The sequence below is a fragment of the Schistocerca nitens genome, chromosome 3 (assembly GCF_023898315.1).
Source record: "Schistocerca nitens isolate TAMUIC-IGC-003100 chromosome 3, iqSchNite1.1, whole genome shotgun sequence".
Classification (NCBI taxonomy): Eukaryota; Metazoa; Arthropoda; class Insecta; order Orthoptera; family Acrididae; genus Schistocerca; species Schistocerca nitens.
This window is the reverse complement of record NC_064616.1, coordinates 295757969-295774989: the sequence shown is the minus strand read 5'-3', so window position 1 is coordinate 295774989 and position 17021 is coordinate 295757969. Positions and strand designations below refer to the sequence as shown.

Genomic DNA, 17021 nt, shown 5'->3' with positions numbered 1-17021 from the left:
ACAGTATTACAATTTTGCACATCTAAAGCAAGTTGCCAGTCTTTGCAAGATCTGAATGAACATTTTTAGAGTTTTCAACACACTTTTAATGAACTGTAAATTCACTCGTCCTTATAGGAAGGGTGTGTGCAATGAAAATGTCTCTGCCTATTGCAAAAAAATGGTACACTTCTTGCAGATGTGTACATCTGCCTGCATTAAAATAACTGAAGTGTAAATGCAGCAATTCTTACAGTAAAGACGCATGCGATGCATATGCCAACAGTTATATATACAAGTGAGACGTAGAATAGTAGAAAATGAATGACTAGAGCTTAACAAACCAGATTTATTTCTTCATCAAAATAGAATACAGATAATCTGTATTTCTTTTTACAAAAAATATTTGTATGTATGTTCCACACGTTGGACTAGTGATCTTCATCAAAATAGAATACAGATAATCTGTATTTCTTTTTACAAAAAATATTTGTATGTATGTTCCACACGTTGGACTAGTTCATTTACACATTTCATTTTTTACGTATATACCAACAAAAAGATATGCTTCACATGTTGGAGTTTACATAATATGCTTGTTTTCAACATAGAAAAAACAAGGTAAAAAGCTATATAAATGTAATTTAACTTCATTCTGATCAGTGGTTCTCTTTCTACAGCGTTTTGAAACTGTAATTTTAACTATGGGCACCCTGAACACACACACACACACACACACACACACACACACACACACACAGTTCTATATTTACATCTACATCTACATAGGTACTCCGCAAGCCACCGTACGCTGCTTGGCGGAGGGTATCCTGTATCACTACTAGTCATTTCCTTTCCTGTTCCAATTGCAAATACAGCAAGAGAAAAATGACTATCTATGTGCCTCCGCATGAGACCTAATTCCTCGTACCTTATCTTCGTGGTTCTTACGCGCGATGTATGCTGGCGGCAGTTAACTCGTTCGGCACTCAGCTTCAAATGTCGGCTCCCTAAATTTTCTCAGTAGTGTTTCTCGAAAAGAAAGTCGTCTTCCCTCCAGGGATTCCCATTTGAGTTCCCTAAACATCTCCGTAACACTTACGCGTTGTTCGAACCTACCGGTAACAAATCTCGCAGCCCACCTCTGAATTGCTGCGATGTATTCCTTCAATCTAACCAAGTACGGATCCCAAACACTCGAGCAGTACTCAAGAATAGGTCACACAATTGTCCTATATGCGGTCTCCTTTAAAGATGAACCACTCTTTCCTAAAATTCTCCCAATAAACCGGAGTCGACCATTTGCCTTCCCTACCATAATTCTCACCCGCTCCTTCCATCCCATATCGCTTTGCAACGCTACGCCCGCGTATTTAAACAACTTGACTGTGTCAAGTAAGACACTAGTAATATTGTATCCGAACATTATATGTTTGATCTTCCTACTCATCCGCATTAACTTACATTTTTCCACATGTAGGGCTAGATGCCATTCATCACACCAGCTGGAAATTTTGTCTAAGTCGTATTGTATCTTCCTACAGCTACTGAACTTTGACACCGTACCGTACACCATGGCATCATCAGCAAACAACCACAGATTGCTGCCCACCCTGTCCGCCAAATCCTTTATTGTATAGAGAACAACAGCTGCCTGTCACACTTCCCTAAGGCACTCCCGACGATACACCCTGTCTCTGATGAACACTCGCCGTCGAGGTCAGCATAATGGGTTCTAGTATTTAAGAAGTCTTCGAGCCACTCACATATCTGTGAACTAATTCCGCATGCTCGTACGTTCATTAACAGCTTGCAATGGGGCAACGTGTCAAGTGCTTTCCGGAAATCTAGAAATCCACAGTTCGCAGTATATCATGTGAGGAAAAGGCAACCTGAATTTCCCACGAGCGATGCTTTCTAAAACCATGCTGATTCGTGGACGTAAGCTTCTCAGTCATAAGGAAATTTTTATATTCGAACTGAGAATATGTTCAAGGATTTTGCAGCAAACAGAAGTTAGGGATATTGGTCTGTAATGTTGCAAGTCCGTTGTTTTATCCTTCTTATATACAGGAGTCACCTGCTCCTTTTTCCCGTCGCTTGGGATTTTGTGCTGGGCGAGAGATTCACGATAAATGCTAGCTAGGTAAGGGGCCAATGCCGTGGAGTACTCTTTGTAAAACCGAACTGGGATTCCATCCCGAATCTGGTGATTTATTTACACTCCTGGAAATGGAAAAAAGAACACATTGACACCGGTGTGTCAGACCCACCATACTTGCTCCGGACACTGCGAGAGGGCTGTACAAGCAATGATCACACGCACGGCACAGCGGACACACCAGGAACCGCGGTGTTGGCCGTCGAATGGCGCTAGCTGCGCAGCATTTGTGCACCGCCGCCGTCAGTGTCAGCCAGTTTGCCGTGGCATACGGAGCTCCATCGCAGTCTTTAACACTGGTAGCATGCCGCGACAGCGTGGACGTGAACCGTATGTGCAGTTGACGGACTTTGAGCGAGGGCGTATAGTTGGCATGCGGGAGGCCGGGTGGACGTACCGCCGAATTGCTCAACACGTGGGGCGTGAGGTCTCCACAGTACATCGATGCTGTCGCCAGTGGTCGGCGGAAGGTGCACGTGCCCGTCGACCTGGGACCGGACCGCAGCGACGCACGGATGCACGCCAAGACCGTAGGATCCTACGCAGTGCCGTACGGGACCGCACCGCCACTTCCCAGCAAATTAGGGACACTGTTGCTCCTGGGGTATCGGCGAGGACCATTCGCAACCGTCTCCATGAAGCTGGGCTACGGTCCCGCACACCGTTAGGCCGTCTTCCGCTCACGCCCCAACATCGTGCAGCCCGCCTCCAGTGGTGTCGCGACAGGCGTGAATGGAGGGACGAATGGAGACGTGTCGTCTTCAGCGATGAGAGTCGCTTCTGCCTTGGTGCCAATGATGGTCGTATGCGTGTTTGGCGCCGTGCAGGTGAGCGCCACAATCAGGACTGCATACGACCGAGGCACACAGGACCAACACCCGGCATCATGGTGTGGGGAGCGATCTCCTACACTGGCCGTACACCACTGGTGATCGTCGAGGGGACACTGAATAGTGCACGGTACATCCAAACCGTCATCGAACCCATCGTTCTACCATTCCTAGACCGGCAAGGGAACTTGCTGTTCCAACAGGACAATGCACGTCCGCATGTATCCCGTGCCACCCAACGTGCTCTAGAAGGTGTAAGTCAACTACCCTGGCCAGCAAGATCTCCGGATCTGTCCCCCATCGAGCATGTTTGGGACTGGATGAAGCGTCGTCTCACGCGGTCTGCACGTCCAGCACGAACGCTGGTCTAACTGAGGCGCCAGGTGGAAATGGCATGCCAAGCCGTTCCACAGGACTACATCCAGCATCTCTACGATCGTCTCCATGGGAGAATAGCAGCCTGCATTGCTGCGAAAGGTGGATATACACTGTACTAGTGCCGACATTGTGCATGCTCTGTTGCCTGTGTCTATGTGCCTGTGGTTCTGTCAGTGTGATCATGTGATGTATCTGACCCCAGGAATGTGTCAATAAAGTTTCCCCTTCCTGGGACAATGAATTCACGGTGTTCTTATTTCAATTTCCAGGAGTGTATATTACTCAAATGACATCGCAATTCTATACCTACATCATGTGTTGTGCATTTATACACAGTTTCATGTATTGAAATGCAACACGCATAAAAACATTGAGTTACATTTTCTTCCGTAGGATTCAGAACTTGCCGCGAAAGTTGTTGTAAATTGGTTCACCACGTTTTGTAGAGTCTAAAAATGTAAGGCCACCAGCTCAATCTCTGTTCGAGTGTGCACTGTATGGCAAAATGGCTATACATTAAATTCTTTAAGGTCTGTTCCTGCACGTGAGTCGATTCTGTTTCGTTAAAAATTTTGATTCCTCATGGAAATTCGCACTTATCTCGTGATCATCCGGTGTCACTGTAGGTTTTGTTTGAGTATTTCAAGTAAAGATTCTTGCAACCGTTTTTGAGTTTTACGCAGCCTAAACCAATTTGTAGGGGATAATATACAAGAACATGGCTTTTCAAAAATCACAACTGGTTTGAATTCGTGATCACTGCACTTTCCGATGCTGACACATTTACTTCCACTTGAATTTAGGGTTAAAGTCGTATTGGAAATGGCATCATCTGGAAATAAGAAAATAAAACGGGTTAAGCCTCACCTGAACAGTACAATACAGCCATACGTATACCCAAGAACATTCGTGCAACTTACATGATGTTGATTGTTTAGTTGGAGCCTGATGTTTTATGATGGTGATATTACCTCACCAATCGCACATTGCTAACTGAAGTCATTACTTATTGGTGATACACACACACACACACACACACACACACACACACACACACACACACAGCAACTTTCACGGCAAGTTCTGAATCCTATGGAAGAAAATGTAACTCAATTTTTTTATGCGTGTTGCATTTCAATACATGGAACTGTGTGTGTGTGTGTGTGTGTGTGTGTATGTGTATCACACATTTTAAAAATGTGGAGTGGATTACATAATGAGAAAAGGGTGTGATCATTGTACTACAGTTGCATGGGAGGAGGAACCTAATGTTAGAGTCATTGCTAAGATAGAAGAATATGTTCAGTCTATGGAATGGACCTACTTCAACACCTGGGACTAAATCAACTTCACTACACTGACTACATGCCTTTAGTCACTTTTTAGGCTGATGATGTACTAGCACAAAGGCTATTTATGCATGATCGTCATCGTCAAGTTTCTTTATTGGCTGATTGAGTTCTCCCAGCTTTGAATCAATATATTCCCTGATTATTACATCAGAATGTTCATTTATTGTTATTTACCTTATTATCTTGCTGTGATGTCGCCAAAATTCGTTCATTATTTGGAGTAACTTGAAAGTATTTTTTCAGATTCCTGATAACTGAATTTTCGTGGGTCTGTTATAAATAGACCTTCTGGTCCCTACAGGATTGAGTGCTTTTCTTTGTGAGTAAATAATATGCAGTAGAAAATCACCGTAAGTAGTCATTTATGTTCACTGATATATATAGGGTGAAAAATATGTGGCAATAATCAGAACATCCATTGCGTCAGCTGTAAACAGCAACCATAATTTCGTGTTGGAATGTGCTACATGGTTGACGATAATGCAAACTTCGACTGGTAGGAGAAAAACACCTTTGTTTAACGGGTAGGTTTCTACATGTAAGGGGAATCAACATCTTTTGTTCCAGTTATGAATAACTATCCATTCAGCTATGAATAAAATATGGCTGAACTGGCAATCATATCTCTCACACAGTCCTGATGCAGCTGAATGCGGTGTGGTGCCCTCTGTATTTGGTGGAGTGTGGAGTGGGATGTGGCAGCCATTTCCTGGTGGCAGTGTGGGTGTTAGTGGGCAAGTAGAGTGTACAACCCGCAGTCAGAGCAGGTGGCGGCGGCAGTGGTGAAACCAGTAACGTCACAGCAGGTAGGCATGGGTTCTACACCAGTCATGGATGAGCTGGTGGTGGCCATGTCTACAGAGCACACGGCATAGTGGCTGTGACTTGCAGCCTGGCTCCATGGCATAGAACACACAGCAGGCATAAATTTTCCCAGTGTGGCACAGGTGGACAGATTGAAACTTAGGGGGGGGGATTGGGACTAGGCTTTACACACAGCTGGTTTGAATCATACTTAACAAAAAGAATGCAAAAGGTTGTGCCGAATAAATCAGAAAATGTTGGAAATTGATAAAATATTAGTTACTGCTGTAAAATCACAAAGGTGATCCCATAGGATTCAATTCTGAGTCCACTCCTATTCCTTATATGTATATACGTACGACCTTCCAGTTAACATTCAGCAAGTACATTTGGTACTTTTTACGGATGATACTAATCTTATAATAAATTCCTTTAGAGAGAAAGTAACAGAATAATTGGTAAACGATATTTTCCAAAGAATTATTAAGTGGTTGTCTGAAAATGGACTCTTCCTAAATTTTGAAAAAAAAAACACACACTACATTCAGTTCTGTACAACAAATAGAGTCATAACAAAATTGATGCAGCACATGGGCAGGAGTCAGTAAGAAGAGTCGAATGCTCCAAATTTTTGGGTGTAAATATCGCTGAGTGTCTCAAACAGTTAAGTCCACCTACTTTTGCTCTTTGTATTATTGCTAATTTTGGAGACAAGTGTCTCAGCCTCCTGACATATATTGCATATTTCCACTCAATAATGCCTTATAGAATTATTTTGTGGGGTAACTCGTCAATTAGAAAGAAAGTATTGAAGGGAGTTGTAAAAATAATACGTGGTGTTCACCCACAGAATTCATGTAGGTACCTCTTCAACGAGTTGAAAATTTTAACTGTGCCATCACAATACATATTTTCGCTAATGAAATTTTTTCATAAACAATCCATCACAATTCGAGAAGTCCGTATCTCATGGTCTAGCAGCTAGTGTTTCTGCCTCTGTATCACTGAGTCTCGGGTTCAATTCCCAGTCAGGTTGGAGAATTTTCTTGCCCAGGGACTGGGTGTTTGTGTTTTTCTCATCATTTCATCATTGTTCGGGAAAATGGCGAAACTGGACTGTGAAAAGATTGTTAATTTGTACGGTCACTGATAACCATGCTGTTGAGCTCCCCACAAATCAAAATCATGATCATCACAATTTGAGGACAGTGGTGTACATACCTTCAATGCTAGAGAGGAAAAGTCTTTATTATCCACTGTTAAAGCTGTCAGGGTCTTAAAGTGGAGTTCAGTATGCAGTAATAAAAATTTTTGATAATTTGCTGAATAATATAAAATGTCTGACAGATAGCGAAGGAAGTGTTAAATGTAATTTAAAACCATTTCTCCTGGGCAACTTTTTTAATTCCACTGACAAATCTCTGCTTAAAAGCTGGTAGCCAGTAAAAAGGGAACTTCGTTTTTAAGTGTAGTTGCATGACTAGGAATAAATTATAATGTGTTCACTAATGTTAACAGTAATCATGTGTACATATCCTGTAAACTGACTCGTTCCACATCATTTGGATAAAAGAATCACTCCAAAAGTCTACGGAACATACATCTAACTAACAAGCTACTGCAGACAGCATGGGAGCAGTACAGAAGGTACCGTATGGCAGCAGCAGAGCATGGTAGCAGGGATGGCGCATAGGACCCTTCCTCTGATGTGGCTTAAATGCCTTAACGTTCCTAGCACAGCACAGTTGAGAAGATCAAAACTTAGGTGGGATTGTATTTTAACTTAGGACAAGCAGTATGTGTGTGACAACTTCAAGGGGTGAAAAACCTAGGAATTCTGTAAGTATGCAGATCAGAGTGAATAAGATCTTGGGGGGAAAACATGTCAATGAAAGTCGGTCAGCAGTCAAGTCCAGACTGAGACAGCGTTGGACTTGCATAGGGGGAAAAATATTCCTTGTCTCACGTGAGACAATGCCCTTTGGCCTAGAACTGATGCAGGGAGAGGGAGGATGACCTTGAAAGAAAATGCCCTTAATTTCAGAATCACAGGCTCAGACTGGCAGAACAAAAACCTCTCTCATCTACCAGGCAAGCTTGGACCTTCAGGGGAAACAAACATCTTTTGTCTCAGGTGAGTGACATCAGGGGAAAACCCAGAAAACCTTGCAACAACGCACTTTGCAATTATATTCCAGGTCAGCCATTTTGGATCACCATCTTGGATTCTGACATTATAAAGCTGTGCCACTAAACCAGGTCAGCTATCTTAGATCGCCATCTTGGATTCTGACATCATGGAGAATATGCCTGTATGCAAATGTCGCTATCTTGGATCACCATCTTGAATTTTTTAATTTCGCAACAACATGACAATGCACTAGCTTGGATTTTTTAATTTTCCACCAGTTTATACCTAGAACAACAGCACTGCTTCCACAGTGACATCAAAGGAGTAATGAAAACCATGTAGCACAATTGGGTTATCTTTGAATTTCCCACCAAATTTTGAGATTCTGGCCATTTTTGTGTTCTTTGTCTCTTGTATATAGCGCAATTTGCTTCTGTCAGGGAGGTTGGGAGGGAGGAAGGGGGAGGGGTAATCTGTCAACAACAAATGATGTCACAAGAAGAGATGTGAGGGTAGGGGGAAATCTGGCAACAATGAACTTTGCACTCGAACAGGCACAACATATCTACTCTCATGGTCACTAACAGAATAATGTTATTAGACCCAATGTATTTCCGGCATAAGTGGGCTTCAGAACAATCTGTTCTAGATAATTCTCAGAGAATGCATTATGTAATATTTCTCAGGATGTCCACCACTCACAAAACTGTAATTATTCCAGTTGATGGTTGGATGATTAAGTCTCCTCCAATGATGACAGTATGACTGCAGAAATTATACACTAGTGAACTTAGGTTTCTGGTTACATCCGAAGGGGAGTCAGGTGGTCGACAGAAGAATCCCAGTGTAAGTTTACACCCACTCTTGATACTAAGTCTTGCCCAGCCAATCTCCACATGCAGTTTCAATTCCTATCTAGGTGGACTTGAATTGCTTGCCTACTGCGACAAATACTCCACCTCCATTTCCTATTAGTGTATCCTTTCGGTACATGCTCGAATTTTCCCCAAAAATCTCACTGTTTACTTATAAGTGGGCTCATACTGTCATGTTTTTTGTGCCTCTGCTTCGATTTTGTAACCACTGAAGTAATTACACATACCATCTCTACACTTGAAGTTCGATTTAGCTTCCTCCTCCCTTCTGAATATTTGCTCTGTTATAGCAAATGAAAGCAGAATCGTCCCCACTGGGCGCCAAAATGTAGCAGGACAGGGATGGCTGTGGGGAAAACAGAATTAAACATGAGCTGTTCTTGCTTGTCGGGATGGTATGGAGTCTTCCTGTGGACTTGGTAAGGTCTGTAGAAGGTTTGGGAAACTGGAGAGACATATGTGGAATTTAATTTTTCCATCTGGCTAGTATAGTAATTGTGGTGGATTTCCTTCTTATTCCAGCATTGTAGCTGCATGCGATGAACAGAAAGCAGAGTGCATGCACTGCCCGGGAGACAGAGCGTTGCTCTGGCATCTCCAGTATGTGAGGCAAGCTGAAATGGGCAGAATGTGTCCACGCTGCAGGTATAGTGATGGCGTCAACTGGAGTCAAAGTCCGGACTGACACTGAAGAGCAGGGGTGGGCAACTGGCGTGCTGCTGGCTGCTTGGGCTGGGCAGATAGGCAGAGGTGTCTCCTTCATGACCTGGTGGTGGCAGAGTTATGACGAGAAAGCCGCCTGACACAAACTGGGCGTCACATACTGTAGAGCTCCCAAATGATGATGAGCTTGTTCGGCCATGATTATATACTTCTTCCCCCTGCTGATTCCATGGTAACAGTGGTGTTTCTCAGTAAAATAGAAGCGTCTGGAGAGTATCAATATCCAGAAGGTGTGGCATAACCGTTAGTAGCTCAGCCAAGCTGCACCAATTACATGATGTCAGGCTGTGGTCTGGTTCCAGTGTTCGTGGTCTGATGACACAGGAGTTGATCATGTACTTCAGTGACGAGCACCTGCTGTTTGGCTGCGGCCTCGTTACAGTTCTGGGCTCGAATTTCTGCCTCAGTTCTCATATAGATTTATCCCATTACATTATTGACAGAAAAACACTTTGTTGGAAGTCGAGTCTATGGATTGTATCTAAGAAGCAAACACATAAAAATACACTTTAAAGAGCAATCTACAAAAGATATAAAAACATTAGCCACTGCTTAGCAGTAATACAACTGGTGAGTCTTGTCCATAGGTAACAACATAAAGATGGTATCGTGAAATCCTCCATACAGTGAGTATGGATCCAAGATCCCAAATGATTACATGATGTTGAACGAGTATGCTAATTTTCGTTCCATCCTAATGCCCCTACGAAGGGTGCTCGCCCAGGTGTAGCATGGAGGACGAACCTTCTTCAGGCAACAGCACCAAGTGCCCTTATCCTTATAGCTGCTCGCCTGATAGGTTTGGAGGAGTGGAAGGGGGCATATGCTCTGTATCTACCATCTCCAGCCCCAACCTGGTGCTTCATAGTCCAAGACCACTCGTTTGGTCATTACCACCCATATTCGCAGCACCCTCTACGCGATAACGACAGTCTGTATTCATAACCACAACCAGAAAATGGGTAAATCATGTGACTGCATTGGGATACCACCAATTCATCAGGTATCAATCATTATATCGCTTCCTCCTACGTATATCTCGAGAAAATACCATCAACATAAAGTTAGGAAGATTCGAGCTCACATGGAGGTTTATCAACAATCGTTCTTCCAACAAACCATTCATGACTAGAATCGGAAAAGGGAGAAGTGATCGTGGTCCACGAAGTACCCTCTGCCACACACTGTAAGGCTGCTTGCGGGGTTTGTACATTTAGATGTAGATGTAGATATGAAATTTGGCCCCAACATCCATCTGTCCATTGTGGTCCGCCTCCCTCGCCCCCAGAGCCAACTGTTTGGTAGGCACTTACCCAGTGACGGTGCAGTAGTAGATGAGGTGGAACATTTATTCAACAGGCAAACCTAGACATTTATTTGCTAACTGTGTAGAGAACATGTGGAGAGGAACTAATTCTGGAACTCAGAGCCTTGACTGTAGCTTTCGTGGTGATAATATGACACAGATATATGCAGAAGAGCTGTCTATGTGGCTGAGACTCTTGACTGTAAGTATCTTCTTTCATGCTGATGGTACAATTTTTTTTATTTTGAGAAGAACTAAACCTGGGACTGAGGCTCTCGACCATTCTTTGTGTATTTCAGAAGGAATAGTACATACGTTAGGAGATGGTACTATAGACAGATTCCAATAACACATCCCATGTATGTCTACTGTTTATTGATTACCGAGATACAGTTGGTTTCATGTCGTATTTTAGGACTCCAAGGACTATGGGTATACTTAAAGACTGTCATTTTTGAAATGATAATTAAATGGACACCCTAGCTGCAAACGGGCGTTGATGTACTTCATTGGATACATGTTGAAAATGTGTGCCCCGACCGGGACTCGAACCCGGGATCTCCTGCTTACATGGCAGACGCTCTATCCATCTGAGCCACCGCGGGATCCCGGTCGGGGCACACATTTTCAACATGTCCCCAATGAAGTACATCAACGCCTGTTTGCAGCTAGGGTGTCCATTTAATTATCATTTCATTTCTAGCAAAGCTGCATGGTCATCCACGGTAATTGTTCTTTCGGGAACAGATACTACTGTCATATACTGTCATTTTTGCTTTGAAGTTTAAGTTGTGAAGTTGTGCTTGAGATTTCATAATCGGATTTTTCGAATGTGGTTTCGATTTTTTGTCCATGTCCACTGTATCATTTAAGTATGCCACTCACATTTACAGATGGTGAGTATGTGGATATGGTATCTGTATTCTGGTTTTCTAACAGAAACGCCGCTACTGCTTCTGTAGAATACGGAAGACGAGATTCGAGAGTGCTTACTAAACAGCGTGAGACTGGTGCGGTGCCCAGCAATCATATTTCGTTTGAACGTGCAAATGCACAGAGCATAGTTCACAGAACGTAGTCTTTCAGCAAGCACATGCAGTATTTCTACACATACCAGTGATCCACATACAATAATATGGTGGACATTTCGTATACACACCTTCTGCTCTTATCATGTGCAGTGGTTTCTACAACTCAGAGAAAGTGATGAAAGTGAAAGATTGAAATTTTATCGATGGTTAATGCCATATCACCGACTAATCCATTAACACTGTTTACTGATAAAGTCACATTCACACATGACGTTGTCAAAAACACTCGTAACTCACGTCGGTGATCCGATGAAAACCAGCAAGACTCCGTGAACAAACGTCTTCAAGAACGATTACCTTTAAATGTGTGGTGTGATAAGTTTGACGATTAGTAGATTGGCCCTGTTGTGTTAGCCATCATCTTGGAACCGTTTTTGAAAACGAGCTTCCAGCATTGTTGGAAGGGGTTCCTTTGGCTATAAGCACTAGTATGACACGGCCCCTGCACATTATAGTCGACAGGTGACGTATCGTCTAAACCTAATATTCCACGGAAGATGGGTCGGCATAAATTGTTACTTTCCATGATCACTGAAGTTTCCGGACGTTACTCTTTTGATTTTAACCTGTGGGAATGGTTGGAAGGCGAAATCTACAAAGAAAAAGTAAATAAGAGACGAACTGATCGTCTGGAGGATGGATAGTGCTGCCCTCATAAAATAATGCAAAAAGTTTTGTCAAGAGAATTTGAAAGTGCATTGAAGTCGGAAACGGAATTTATGAAAATCAACTTAACACCTTGTTTCTGTATTTTTTTGTCTTATACTCTAACAGCAGTGCCTCTGTAACCATTAAAAATTGGACACCTATTATATAGAATGTTGTATTAGAATACGTCCTCCTAAAGTACACTGACTGAAAAATTCGCGACACCAAAAAATAATTAATGTAGACTAATGAAATTTCGGGAATACATTTCTCTAGATAACGTATTCATGTGATGAACAATGCAAGATCAAGGGTTCATGTAAGCGCGAGATAAGCCACTGCAAACGAGAAATGCTGGTACATTAATAACCGCTGCGTCCACCAGAATGTTGAATGCATGCATTGTGTTGTACAGGTGGCGGATGTCAGTTTATGGGATGCAGTTCCATATCTGTTGCACTTGGTTGGTCGATACAGCTACAGTTAATGTTGTTTATGGATGAGGCTGGAATTGTCGTCCAGTGATGTCCCATATGTGCTCGACTGGAGACATATCTGGGGGTCTAGCAGGCCAAGGTAACATGATGACATCCTATAGAGCATGTAGGCGAGAGTAATACTGCTGGAAAACACCCATTGGAATGCTGTTCATGAATGGCAGCACAACAGGTCGAATCACCAAACTGGCATAAAAATTTATAGTCAGGATGCATGAGATAACCACGAAAGTCATAGGAAATCGCCCCCAGACCATAACTCTAGGTTTAGGTCCAGTGTCTAACACCCAGGCAGTCTGGTTGCGGGCCATCAACTGGCCTCGTTCTAACGAACACATGGCCACCACTGGCACCGAGGCAGAACCAGCTTTCACCAGAAAACACAACAGACCTCCACCGAGTCCTCCAATGAGTTCTCGCAAGTGGCGGTGGTTTGGTGTCAGTGGAATGCCCCCTACAGGGCGTCTAGCTCCAGTCTGTCCTTGAAGTCAGCAATTTGTAATAGCTCGTTGTGTCACTGTGGTGCCAAAGACTGCTCATGCTGCAGCTGCAGATGCAGTATGCTGAACTAGAGCCATACGCCGAACACGATCTTCCCTTTTGGTAGTGCCACGCTGCCGCCCGCATTTCGATCTGCTTGCGACCGTACATTCCCGTGACCACTGCTGCCAGCAATCATGTACAGTGGCTACATTCCTGGCAAGTCTTTCTGCAGTACTGCAGAGGGAACATCCAGCTTCTCGTAGCCCTATTACACGACCTCGTTCAAACTCAGCGAGGTGTTGGTAATGGCCTCTTTGTCACCTTAAAGGCATTCCTGACTAACATCAACTCACCACGTCCAGTCTCAAAGGTAACTAATGCTCACGACCGTTACTGCGTGTATTTAAAACAAACCTGATTTGCATGTTCAAAGTGACGCTACTAGCACCACACTTACGAAACTGGCACAAAATTCGAAAAGACGTCATCTTTCAGATGTAGAAACACACCTACCAACTCTCGTTTGTATCGCACAACTCTTTCTTCTTGTTGTTTGTTGTTGTTGTGGTCTTCAGTCCTGAGACTGGTTTGATGCAGCTATCCATGCTACTCCATCCTGTGCAAGCTTTTCATCTCCCAGTACCTACTGCAACCTCCATCCTTCTGAATCTGCTTAGTGTATTCATCTCTTGGTCTCCCTCTACGATTTTTACCCCCCACGCTGCCCTCCAGTACTAAATTGGTAATCCCTTGATGCCTCAGAACATGTCCTACCAACCGATCCCTTCTTATAGTCAAGTTGTGCCACAAACTCCTCTTCTCCCCAATTCTATTCAATACCTCCTCATTAGTTATGTGATCTACCCATCTAATCTTCAGCATTCTTCTGTAGCACCACATTTCTAAAGCTTCTATTCTCTTCTTGTCCAAACTATTTATCGTCCATGTTTTACTTCCATACATGGCTATACTCCATACAAATACTTTCAGAAACGACTTCCTAACACTTAAATCTATACTCGATGTTAACAAATTTCTCTTCTTCAGAAACGGTTTCCTTGCCACTGCCATTCTACATTTTATATCCTCTCTACTTCGACCATCATCAGTTATTTTGCTCCCCAAATAGCAAAACTCCATTACTACTTTAAGTGTCTCATTTCCTAATCTAATTCCCTCAGCATCGCCCGACTTAATTCGACTACATTCCATTATCCTCGTTTTTAAAGACACTGTCCATTCCATTCAACTGCTCTTCCAGGTCCTTTGCTGTCTCTGACAGAATTACAATGTCATCGGCGAACCTCAAATTTTTTATTTCTTCTCCATGGATTTTAATACCTACACCGAATTTTTCTTTTGATTCTTTTACTGCTTGATCAATATACAGATTGAATAAAATGGTGGATAGGCTACAAAAAATTCCAATGGCTCTGAGCACTATGGGACTTAACTTCTGAAGTCATCAGTCCCCTAGAACTTAAAACTACTTAAACCTAACTAACCTATGGACATCACACACATCCATGCCCGAGGCAGGATTCGAACCTGCGACCGCAGCGGTCGCGCGGTTCCAGACTGTAGCGCCTAGACCCGCTCGGACACCCCGGCCGGCGATAGGCTACAACCCTGTCTCACTCCCTTCCCAACCACTGCTTCCCTTTCATGTCCCTCGACTCTTATAACTGCGTTCTGGCTTCTGTATAAATTGTAAATAGCCTTTCGCTCCCTGTATTTTACCCCCGCCACCTTCAGAATTTGAAAGAGAGTATTCCAGTCTACATTGTCAAAAGCTTTCTCTAAGTCTACAAATGCTAGAAACGTAGGTTTGCCTTTCCTTAATCTTTCTTCTAAGGTAAGTCGTAGGGTCAGTATTGCCTCACGTGTTCCAACATTTTTACGGAAGCCAAACTGATCTTCAAATGGTTCAAATGGCTCTGAGCACTATGGGACTTAACATCTTAGATCATCAGTTCTCTAGAACTTAGAACTACTTAAACCTAACTAACCTAAGGACATCACACACATCCATGCCCGAGGCAGGATTCGAACCTGCGACCGTAGCAGTCCCGTGGTTCCGGACTGCAGCGCCTAGAACCTCACGGTCATCGGGGCCGGCAACTGATCTTCCCCGAGGTCGGCTTCTACCAGTTTTTCCATTCGTCTGTAAAGAGTTCGCGTTAGTATTTTGCAGCCGCGACTTACTAAACTGATAGTTCGGTAATTTTCACATCTGTCAACACCTGCTTTCTTTGGGATCGGAATTATTATATTCTTCTTGAAGTCTGAGGGTATTTCGCCTGTCTCATACATCTTGCTCACGAGATGGTAGAGTTTTGTCAGGACTGGCTCTCCCAATGCTACCGAGCGAGATGGCGCAGTGGTAGCACACTGGACTGGCATTCGGGAGGACGACGGTTCCATCCCGCGTCCGGCCATCCTGATTTAGGTTTTCCGTGATTTCCCTAAATCGCTTCAGGCAAATGCTGGGATGGTTCCTTTCACAGGGCACGGCCGAATTCCTTCCCTAATCCGATGAGACCGATGACCTCGCTGTTTGGTCTCTTCCCCCCCAAACAACCCAACCATCTCCCAATGCTGTCAGTAGCTCTAACTCTTTCTTGTTGATGTGTATTTTTTTTTTTTTTTGTTAGTGTACTTATTATTCCTTCTGAAATACCCTGTAATATGCGGCAGAAGGAACTGCGGTGAGAGCAGTAGCTTACCGAGGATGTACATCATGAAGAAGTTGGTGTCGGTGGCGAGCCCGGCGACGGCGCGGCCCAGCACGAAGAGCGGCGGCGCGTGGGCGGCGGCGGCGAGCGCGTTGCCCGCGGCGGCCAGCATCCACGCCACCAGCAGCGCCAGCCGGCGGCCCGCGCGGTCCGCCACCGCGCCCAGCGACAGCGTGCCCAGCACGCAGCCCGCGAAGAACGCGCTCTGCCCCCACGCAGCCAAGCCGGACCAACCCTCCTGCGCATGCGCACCAGTTCGGTCATACATACTACTCGGAAAAGTGAACCCGAGAACTGACCAGGGTTGCAGTACCGTCGTGTTTACGGACAAGACAAAGGCAAGAGAGAGCCTACTGGCCATTAAAATTGCTACACCAAGAAGAAATGCAGATGATAAACGGGTATTCATTCGACAACTATATTACACTAGAATTGACATGTGATTACATTTCCACGCAATTTGGGAGCACAGATCCTGAGAAATCAGTACCCAGAACAACCACCTCTGGCCGTAATAACGGCCTCGATACGTCTGGGGCTTTGAGTCAAACAGAGCCTGGATGGCGTGTACAGGTACAGCTGCCCATGCAGCTTCAACACGATACCACAGTTCATCAAGAGTAGTGGCTGGCGTATTGTGACGAGCCAGTCGCTCGGCCACCATTGGCCAGACGTTTTCAGTTGGTGAGAGATCTGGAGACTGTGCTGGCCAGGGCAGCAATTGAGCATTTTCTGTATCCAGAAAGGCCCGTACAGGACCTGCAACATGCGGTCGTGCATTATCCTGCTGAAATGTAGTGTTTCGCAGAGATCGGATGAAGGGTAGAGCCACGGGTCGTAACACATCAGAAATGCTACGTCCATTGTTCACAGTGCCGTCAGTGCGAACAAGAGGTATATTACATATATATTCACAGCACACCCACACCCACACCATCACGCCATCAGTCCGCCCCCGGTAGCTGAGTGGTCAGCGCGACGGACTGTCAATCCAAAAGGGCCCGGGTTCAATTCCCGGCTGGGTCGGA

General features: G+C 44.2%; 1 protein-coding gene across 1 annotated transcript in view; it reads right to left on the bottom strand.

Annotated features, from left to right (window-relative positions):
* Nucleotides 1-16261, bottom strand: part of LOC126249195 (organic cation transporter protein-like) — a 152648-nt gene extending 136387 nt beyond the window's left edge. The window contains exon 1 of the mRNA XM_049950849.1: nt 15985-16261. Within this exon, the coding sequence (XP_049806806.1) occupies nt 15985-16261 (277 nt within the window). The remainder of the gene's footprint in view (nt 1-15984) is intronic.
* Nucleotides 16262-17021: the final 760 nt, after the last annotated feature.